This window comes from Telopea speciosissima, chromosome 6 (assembly GCF_018873765.1).
Source record: "Telopea speciosissima isolate NSW1024214 ecotype Mountain lineage chromosome 6, Tspe_v1, whole genome shotgun sequence".
In the NCBI taxonomy this organism is placed as follows: domain Eukaryota; kingdom Viridiplantae; phylum Streptophyta; class Magnoliopsida; order Proteales; family Proteaceae; genus Telopea; species Telopea speciosissima.
This window is the reverse complement of record NC_057921.1, coordinates 41,865,793-41,876,808: the sequence shown is the minus strand read 5'-3', so window position 1 is coordinate 41,876,808 and position 11,016 is coordinate 41,865,793. Positions and strand designations below refer to the sequence as shown.

General features: G+C 36.8%; 1 protein-coding gene across 1 annotated transcript; it reads right to left on the bottom strand.

The window, feature by feature from the left end:
* Positions 1-2,434: 2,434 nt before the first annotated feature.
* On the bottom strand, positions 2,435-9,025 carry LOC122666118 (protein DETOXIFICATION 24-like). The gene is made up of 9 exons (XM_043862234.1): positions 8,739-9,025; positions 8,096-8,637; positions 5,139-5,225; positions 4,976-5,032; positions 4,592-4,830; positions 3,818-3,936; positions 3,521-3,607; positions 3,108-3,179; positions 2,435-2,797 (listed from the first exon to the last, which is right to left on the bottom strand). The coding sequence occupies exons 1-9, from the start codon at positions 8,991-8,993 to the stop codon at positions 2,777-2,779; spliced, it is 1,479 nt and encodes a 492-aa protein (XP_043718169.1). The 5' UTR covers positions 8,994-9,025; the 3' UTR covers positions 2,435-2,776.
* Positions 9,026-11,016: the final 1,991 nt, after the last annotated feature.

The window sequence follows — 11,016 nt, the reverse complement described above, 5'->3', positions numbered from 1 at the left end:
TAAATTAGTTAGTGCGGATTAAGCTTTAATTGCTTGTGCTAAATGGTCAGTCAATTATATACCCCAACAGACAAATTACAGCGATGGACGGTTGTCGTGGTCCCACATGCCCCCCTCTCAAGTCTCAACTTGCAATTTTTACTATTTTTTTATTTTTCATATTTGTCTTTCCCAAGACGAAACAACTTGGAATAATTAACTCACATCCGTTATTAATTAGGTCACAATGTAGCATTTGCAATCCACCCAATTGATTGGTCAATTTGATTTGCGTATTATTTGATGACTATTATCTTCTTCGTTTCCTATATAACTTTTTTGGATTTCTACTTATGCAATTAAGAGTATCTTGTAAGATACATGAACTAGAAGATATATAATATACGTATAGGGGTGGGTATCTGGCTATTGGCCTCCAAAATTTGTGGGGCTAGATGTACACACCATTATTTAGTCATGGTTGATTTTTAAACTTTAACTCAATTTGATATATATATATATATATATATATATATATATTTTGGTAAGAACTCAATGTGACATCATGTGTCAACAAATCTCTTCAAGATTGTGTGGAAAACACCTTTTTTTTTCTTCCCTAGGTTGAAGAACAGCCAACCATGCAATTAGATACTCCATTTGGTTAACTGGTACTTTGGTTTTTGTTTTTGATGGCAAATAAAATAAAGGAAAAGAGAATGCTATCTGGTCGTGTGCGATGCGCAGCCATTGTGTCCATACATAAGACCGCACCTCAGAAATTTCTACCTTTTCAGGGGATATGATGGTCATTTTGTGCGGGCCCATGTTTGGGGGTAGGGACCACACATCACACTCAACCAGGTAGCATTCTTTCTCCCTAAAATATATTAAGAGGAAAAGAATGTTGTGTGCTCGCTTGCAGCCTGCACTCAAATCGCCTCATCCCCTACACAATGAAAAATCCCCTCATAGTTGATGCCTATGTGTGTCTCTATTCATTAGGCCCGCGTTGATGCATGGGCCATCCAACTGGGCATGGTTCAAACAAACACTATATATATCTACCATAAGAGTGTCTGTAAGCTTGTTCACTTTGGTTTTATTCAAACACTAAGAAAAATAGAAGAAATGGTAGTTGTTGAACTCCCAAATCTCAAACCTAACCCTCATCAACAAAACGGTAAAGATGTCAATTGATAGGATATTGTCCAAATCAAGAGATACGGATACGATAATATCACTATCCGACCGAATTCGACCCGTTTACATCCTTATGTAGACCTGTTTTGGATCGGCGAGGTAGATTCCAATCCAGATTGGCCGATCTGATTCTGAATTTTTATGGTTGAATGGCCTATGGCGAGCAATCTAGATCGTCTACGGCCTGCCTGCCCGTAGCGGCCAGAGCGGCGCACTGATAAGGCACGCTGCAATGATCGCCTTACCCCTGCTCGTGCGCCTTGCCGCTACGGGCAGCAGGCCATAGACGAACTGCTCTGTCTATCCATTCCCGACCACTGGTTAGATAAGCCGAAGCCAGCAGCACTCCCTTCCTTCTGCAGTTCCTAAGTTCGAATGCATGGTTAAGGTTTTGGCTCCATATAAGGTGGATATTCTCTTGTTCCAGGTATTCTTCTACCTTCTCCATTCATTCTTAATTTCACTGCTTCAAATTACACCCCTAAATTAGGAAAATTTGAAAGCGTTATTCCAATACGATTAATTCTCTTTCTTATCCTTGCGTAAGAGAGAGAATGTTTATGCTTTCAATAGTTCAGGATTTGGGTTGTATATTTCATGTACGACATTGCATCTAGGAATTCGGGATTTCTTGGAATCCGAAATTTGTAAAAAATAGAATTACAGGGTTCACACTCTCATGATTCGCCTCCCAAGCCAGAATCTTGAACTTCAGAGGGCCCTAGGGACCTGAATTTTCCAGATCAACTTAAAAGGAGAAAGAGTGACCAGAAAGAATAAGTTCCATCACTCCTAAGAGTCCAGACCTATGGTCGGCTCATCAGGTGAGATAAGGAGTATTTTCAGCATGCCTGAATGATCAAATGGATCAAAATGGCTGTGTTTATTAGTCAAGTTAATCTGATTAACTAATCCCTCATGGGCAAAAACATAGCTGTAAATATGAGCATCATTGATCATCATACTTACAGTAGCCCGTGATATATTTATGTAATTAAATCTTAAATCTGTCTCTTTTTACTGTAATGTATCAGCATTTCTTGATTATTTTTTTTCAAGGTTCTTATTAAACTCTTACTACATTATGGCATGGGGCTGTTGCTAGTCTCTTGTAGGAGAAAAAAGAGGTGTGGAAGGGTGGGGAGAAACTGTCTCTTTTAACTGTATTCATTCTTATACAAATCGCGAATCTGTTACTAGGATTAGAACCTCACTTTCTATGTAAGAAATTTTTCTGTGTGAGTGGACATGATAAATATTTTTTAGAATTTACTTATTTACCAGACTAACCCAAATTAGCCCACAAGTTAAACTGATAACCAAGGACCCAATTGCATCTCTTATAGGAGAAATTTTCAAATAATATTCTTTCTTCACTGTTATTTCCCATCACTATAATCAAACAACCTTTGCTAAATGAACCAAAAAAGTTCACCATAATCAAAGAACCTTTTTGCTTTTTCCTCAAGGGGAGAGGTCATGTCCTATCTTCTGCATTTTTTGCCCAAAATGGCATCCCTCAAACTTGAACCTCTGCCAGTATAATAAAAGTCTTGAACCTTGTCTTCATGCTGCCAGCCTGAGCTTTTTACCATTACACCAAGCGATCGTCGCTAAATTAGGAAAATTGGATACAAATTCATGTATTAAATTATGAAATGAATTAAACAACAGCTTTATACACATTATGCAAAAAAAAAAAAAAATTAAGAGAGACATATATCTGTAAAAGAGAAAATTTCAATAGGGGTAACTCAATCCAAACTTCCAGTTGATGCATAGGGTAGAATAAAATAAGTAGAGTTCATAGGAGGCTACATTGGACCTAAGGTATGACAAGATACCAAATTTGATTTAAATTCGTGTCAAGTAATTACATTCTCCCCCTGCATTTGTATGACATAGAAAAATGTGGCTTACTCTGTTGAAGCATGGCTTGTTTTCTCTTCAGAAGGTGCTAAAAGCCATTTGTTTAGACGTTGTGATGCCCTTTCCACCTGTAAGCATAAAATGTTATTGTCAACAAACAAAAGAATCCAAATAGCCCAGATATAGGGTGAAAATTTAATGAATGTGGTCCAGAAATCAGATGCAACCTATAGATGGAAAAGAAAACACAAATATTTAGAAGAAGCAAATAAATAAATAAAATCCAAGAAAATGTAGTGACAAACAAATGAATTTAATGTATAGCAATTTATTCAACCTAACTGATTGTAATTCACATCTGGCAAAGATAATTCATCACTGAATATCATTTTTAAGAATCAACAATTGAGATGTTGAATATCATTCCAAATTCATCTTTCTATGGCGTAATATGTATTGTCTTTTGTACCTGAGCATTCCAATCAGTTCTCCAAGTGATCCAAAGAAGCACTAGTGTTTGCAATGCAATCCCGCAAAGCATTCCAATCCAGATACCCTATAACGAAATAAGAAGGTCAAAAATTGAGTAAAAGAACACTGTTTATGTTAGGGAAGTAACTTGGTGAAACGTAAAAGTCATCACAATTGTGTGGTGGAATTGGTTTCTGAGGTTCAATTACTATGTGATTAACAACTGGATCACTATGGAGTATGGAGAGTGAGAGCCATATTATCTGGCCCCTATAACTAGATAATAGTTTATTACCATAGCTTCAAGCTTTGCAACATAACCAAGCAACAAGCCTATAGGAATCCCTGCCAGATAGTAGCACCCAAGGTTGACATATGCTACCACAGTTTGATAACCAGCACCAACAGCCACCCCTGTTTCCAAAATTTGTGAAAAAGAAGGGAAAATATCAAATAAAGCAAAACAATACAACCTAATAATTGTCCTTTGAAGCCCTGTTTGTTTCTATATAAAATTCCTGGAATGAAAATAAAGCAGGGGAAATATTTTTATTTCCAGTTTTATGACTTAAAATAGTGGGACACATCCATTATGTTTACTTCAGATGAAACAACCTCTATATTTTAAAAAAAAAAATTATGTTCTTTTTTTTTTTATTCTGTTACTTCTGCCATTTTACGCTGAAACAAATGGAACCGCAAGGAAATTATGTTCTTGGATGAAACAATCATTTTCTGGGGCAGTTGTTGGTTTTCTTTCTTTCTGGACACATAAAAACTTGTGGTAAACTCCTCCAAGTAGGTTTAAGGTGGATAAGACCATCAATAGAACTACATCAAAACATGAATAAAATAAAAGCAGAATAGAAGCAGGTCATGCAGTATGGAATATTATAGAACTGCAGTTTTTGTTTATTGCCAGTTCTTAAAGTGGGCAATCTGTTTCATCACTAGACTGATGACACAAACCATTCACTGGATACTAGATGGAGGAATATTATAACATGGTGTATTATAAATAACCAATTTTTATTTTTTATTTTTAGCAAGATCAGGAAGAGAGGCTTGCCTGAGAGCACTGGCTGAATGCTATTAAGCAAGGCAGCCAAAGAAAGTAAACTAGCAAGGCTTGACACAGCTTTGGCCACCTCTGTGCTGCTTGTAAATGCATAGGCTATGACATGATTAAATACCAAAAACAGAACCGAAAATACCACACCAAGAGAGACTGTAGTACTTAAGTTGACAATAATGGAAAATTTTGCAGCTTCTGCATCTCCCCTCCCCAATTCATTTGCAACCCGCACACTGATAACAAAAAGTGTAACCATAAAATGTTATTGGAAAAGAGAAAGGACCTAAGAGGAAATTTATATATAATCAAATCTCTCTCTCTCTCTCTCTCTCTCTCTCACACACACACAGAGTCTAGTGTCAGTCATTTCAGCCATACCTAGCTGCAGACAAGAAACCTATGCATATCATAAGCTGCCAAGTACTGATGTTGAGGCTGCAAGTTCATAATTATTTGTTTTAAAGTTTTGGTTAATCAAAGAGTAATAAAGCTGGAGGTTGGCAAATATATTTAAAGAGAAGATACAACTATTAAATATTACCAGATAGAAAAGGCAGATATGGCAATGGTAGCATTCTTCATGTAGCCTGCAAATAATACTAGCACTGCATTGTACCATAGCTCTAAGCTGTTAAGAAAGAAGAAAATTTATTAAAAAATTAACAATGTTTCCAAAGAGAAACTATTGCATGTAACCATGGACAATAAATTCCTGGTGAAGGTTAACATCAAAGATGGATGTAACATACTCTACCACCTGAAAAGTTAAAGGTATTTGACTTTTTAAAAGCCATCTATCATAATACTGGTCTTTCTATTTGAATGGATATCAAATCAGATGGTATTGCACCGGGCATTGGTTTGAAATCAACCATTATCATCTGACAGGGTAATGAATTAAATGCTTAGATTATAATCTTTAAATATGGGTTTACTAAAATATGATATCATCAACAACTATATAAGTCTTGCTGCTTTGGTGAATCCCAGAGAAAAAGGAGATGTTGCTCACTTCATTAACAAGATGTGGTTTGTCTAGTTGGGATTGTTTAGGTGGGATGTGAGCATTGATTTTGGGTTTGATTTTGTTTAACCTCTGAGGTAGGCTCATGAACTTTAGTCTTTTGAAAATTGTACAATTGAGAAATAGTGGGGTTCTTGCTTTTCTCATCTTATGTTCTTTATTTCTTTTTCTCAGGCTGCTGGTCCTTGATGCTTCTTTTATCCCTGTTGTTGTGTGTTGATATACATTTTTGTGGCTCTTACTTAAAAGCTCAAGCTTTTGAGATAAGCAGTTGTAACATGGTATCAGAGCTAGGAGGTCAGGGACACACTTGTTTGATCCTTGTTATGTGCAAGGGGTTTGTGTTGCGTGTTGTTGTTCCCCTTAGCCTTGTGCCCCTCGGTGTGTGGTGTCACATTCAGAGCCATGTGTGTGTGGGCTTGCATGTGCACGGGGGAGGGGGTGGGGAGTCTTGTGTGTTGATACACATTATTTTGGCCCCTTCTTTAAAAGTTCAAGCATTTGGGATAAGAGGAACTTGATAGTTCTTGAAGATTTCAGACTAACATTTACATCACATGAAAGGTCCAATAGGAGGTTCGTTATAAAATCTCCTGCATCAATTTCTTAGTTATGGAAAAATTTTCTTTCTATCTTCTACAACTGTATTCTCAAACACTAAGACAATACCCTAGATATGAAAAACCTCCTCTGTACATTATATGAATAAACCCTTGTTAGAGAAAATTATATGAATAAATTAACATTACCATGTTACAAAGAACTTCGGCAATGAATTATAATATTTCTATTTTCTAGCCTCAACTTTTACTTACCTACCCCAAAAAACCCTCCCCCATTTACTCATTCCAGATTCCACCATCATTGTTATTTCTTCTGCTAGGTTAATGAAGTTAAAAGGTGAAGCAGTTATCTTGGCTAAATTTGAAACAGCACATGAATCATTCTGAATAACTGTTAGAGATACTGAGGAGCCACTACATATCTAGTCCATTTGATTCACTTTAACACAAAAGCCATTCTAGTAATGAAGTATTGAGAAGAATTACTTTATACATGATCATGCATCACTTCCAAGTTTAGTTGTCTACTTTGCACACAACTAAACATCATCCCCTGGATAGCATCCCCTCTTCTGGACTACACATCTGTTAGTAAAACAACCCAACTCTACATCATCCCCCCCCCCCCCCCCAAACCCCCCAAACAAGAAAATTATCTTTGGGTAGGAGAAACAATGAACTGCATAAGTTTCTTCTGCCACAACATCAAAAGTTCAGCAATATTCTTAAAGTATTCATCACATCTTTAGGAACCAAAACAGTACAATCTGCCTCAAGCTTTTCTCTGAAAACACCTCACATGAATGCCTCTTAAACATTATTACAGCCTCCGCAATAGTTTATAAGTCTTCTTATGTAAAACAATATTATACATCTAAACCCATCCAGACCTAGAATTTTATCGCCATTTTGTGCACTTTTTATCACCTTATGCACTTCCAAAATGAATCCTATCATATGATTCAATGAAACCCTTTCAATTCCAAAATGAATCCTATCAAGAGAAGGTTAGAAAGGATTTTTTTTTTTTACTTTAATTAATAGACTCATAGTCTCAAGATACCTAGCAAATTAAGGGCAAAAGTACAACCACAAGAACCCAAATCTCCTGCATAAGCCAGACCAACACTACAAAATGCACAGATCTAAGATCTAATCAGCCCCTAAACTGGTAATAGCCATAGCCACAACACCATCAACAAGAAAGCCTTAGCTAGTACCAAATACTTGTCTTGTAAACCTTCTCCACTACCATGAATATCGCTCGGACTCCCATCTTTGAATATGATGTCGCCTGTGATTGCTCTCTTCGACCTCCTAAACTAACCATCCTCCTCATTGCCTCAACCACTCTCACTCAAACATCAAGGGAGGGACGGGGGGTGTAATGTTCTAAGAATTCCCATTGTGGATTGTTTAGAGCCCTGAAAAGAAATCCTACATTCAATGTTCTACAAGGAAGTTATGTTATTGTTTGAATCAAAGTGAGGGTACAATTCCTTGCAAAACCACCATATTAGCCACACAGTTTATTATGCTCCATGAGCAACTCCACAATCATTAGGATTCGTACCATTTCTTCCTCCTTGTGGAGACCAACAACTAATGTACACTGGAAGCTAAATAGGATTGATACACCTCCAAAATGTTTAGAGATATGCTCAACTTGCAAGGGTTAAAGCCTAAACACAGATTTTCAACCTGGTGCCTGGAATGTAGTGCTTTTTACTCTACATGCTTCTCTTAAAACTAAAATTGACTCAGACTCTCTCTGGTAACAAGGGAAATGAATGAATTTTTTTTTCTAAAAAAATTATGATCAAAAGATGATAATAAAAAGGCAAAAGAGTGAATGCATTGGGGAATATAGATGAAAAAAGAAATGAGAAGAAGGGATGAAGTTTTACTAACCAAATCATCACACCAGAGGATAAAGAGAGCTTGGCAACAGGCCAAATGTCAGTAAATGCACTCATAGAAAATCCTGTCCATGATTCAGGGCACCAACCTCCAAAGATATACACGAATTCCCCAATGACCATTGTCCATGTGGAGATGATCATTGCACCCATGGCACCAGGTATCCCCAAGCTTAATTTGTAGACAAAAAGCCAAGATAAGATCAAGTGAATCACAAAGGATGCAGAAGATAACCATCCAATAATTATGTTCTTTAGTTGAGCTTGTAAGAACTTCTGCATTGTCATTGAAAAGACAAAATAGTACAAAATAGGTATAAACCAAATGCTAATTTTTCCTGCTACTTCTGATAATTCTTCTTCCTGTCCAATTAGCCTTAAAAGTGGTGAAGTGAAGATGAAAACAGGGAGCAAAATGGCTGAACTACAAAGAACAACTATCCATGATCTTTGTAAATAGATGCCCATCATGTGGTACTGCTTTGCTCCAAATGCTTGGCCACATAATGTTTCTAGAGCACTTGACATTCCAAACTGCAAAAGATTTTTATGAGCTTCCATTGTATTATTTGTATTCAACCATGTTGGAATGAGTCTGTGCTACTGAAAGAACAGAAAAAAAGAGAGAAACGTACCACTATTCCATTTGCAAATCGTACAAGAAAGATTTGGATGACAGCATAGGAAGCCAACTCTGTTTCACCAATATGTCCCATAAATGATTGTGTAGCCACCAGTATTCCATAAGTTGTTATTCTTGTGATTATAGCAGGAGATGCAATCCTCCAGAGTTTCTTTGATTCATTCCAAACTCTTAGTTTCAAGTCCTTATTAACATCTTTACTCTCTCTCCCAAGAAGCTTGTCTTCCAGTGTTCCACTTTCGTCCATTATATTCTATGTCTCTGATTATTTTCACTTGAGCACCTAACCTGTTTAAGAACAAACAGATTAAATCATATAATGTAGAAAAGGACTTCCTTTGCCTTCCCCATATTATAACTGATGAGAAAATGACAATTTTTGTGGGAGTTGGTAACTGGAATGTGGAATCACAGATGAAAGTGAAACAGACAAGAGGACAGAGATAAGGTAGGAAGAAGAAACAGAAGGTCCATGCGATAGAGAATCCAACACCGAGGCAAATTCAGTTCCAAACAAATAAGTAAATGGTTCCCAGGATAACCTGATTCACCAATGCCATAAGGTAAATGGGTTAGTGCTTTCTGCCTTCTTCATCTTTTGTTAATATAATCTACTAAAGCCTGATTTGGTATGATTGTTATTTCGGAAAATGTTTGGTTTGATTTCTGCACTTTATTTCAGTGAAATATCAATCAAGTAAAATAAAAAATCTAAAAGATAGCTGAGGAGCTGTTTCAGAATTTCTATTTCATTTGATTTCACTCTTACTCTTTAATGAACATATGGTAATTTGATGCGTAAAGTAGTAATTTCATGTTAAGAATAAAACACCAGCCTTCTTCTTTTCTCCTAATGGTCTCACCGGCCACCACCACCACCACCCCCACCCCCCCCCCCCCAACCAGTACCGCCACTATCCCACCGCCGCCACCAACACCATCACCCTTTCCAAAGAAATATAGAGAATCTATGAATTACCAAATGAATTTTTTTATACTTGAAATATTTCATATTGATTCAACCAAAACAATTTCAAATTTTTGACAAAATATCAATTTGTTGACTGTTTCATGAAATCAATCTGAAATTGAAATAGAAATCATACCAAATATTTGGCCTCAGCTGTTTTGATTGGCTGTTTATCAATTTCAGAGTTGAATTCAAGTCAAATTCAATCATAGAGCTCCTCCCAATGTATTGCTATACACCCTCTCCTTTCTTTAGTTTTGCCATGATACACACTTTGTTGATAGTCTTAGATTTTCAAAACTTTATTTTACCTATGGGGGATAGTGGTTCCTGCGCTTGTGGGGGTCAATGAGAGAGCATGTGGAAGCATCATGGGAGGTGGGATATCCGTCTTTCAGTGGGGCAGGGAGGTCATTTTGCCCCCCTCTTGTGTCTGGGTGTTGGTGGTTATTTTCCCACTGAGAACTTTTCTCCTTCATGCATAGTTTTATAGAAAAAGATTTGTACGCTGTTTGTGTGCAAATTTTTTCCCATACTCTCACAAAAGTGAAGGCCTCACAAATGTGTAGTTGCTATACAAAAAAAAAAAAAAAAACACATGTTTAGTTTTAATTTATTTTATCTTGTTTTAAAATATAAGGTCCATGTGGATTGATACTTTTTTTATACCATTATATAATGATAGTATATAGATTCCTTCCCACATTGGCAGCATGAAAAACCCTCTCTCCACAGTGCTGTTGGAATTCTACACTTGCATCAAGTACCAATGGACAAGCACAGCTTTGCAAAAGGGTCCCGAGTGAGGTCAGCTCCATTGGTAGATGGTTTTTATTGTTTTTTTTTTTTTTTTTCGATAAATAAGGGGTGTTCTTTCTCTCCTGGTATAAACGATTTGGGTGAATTAAAATTGACTTCTATTCATCATTTAAGAATTAAAAAAACAAAAGAGTACAATTGGCTGGTACAATAAATCCTAGTCCCAAAGAGGTTTTGTATTCGAGTCCTTTTCTTGTTCTCCATCTAGTTTAGGCTCCCAACCATCTCAAGCAACAAAAAAACAAAAAAAAAGAAGTATCTGAAAAAAAGGCGAACCTCTAAAGTGAATTTGGAACAAAGTTGAGAGCAACGAGTCCGGCTCTCGTGGAACGAAGTAGGTGCATGCTGCACATGTGGTCTTTGTTCGACACCTGAGCATTTATGTCAACAATTTCGACAGGTGTTAGGTAAGGAGCATGGGTGATGATGTAGTGCCACACTCCAAAACTTGAGAGAAGTCACCAAGGTCCCATCCCATGCC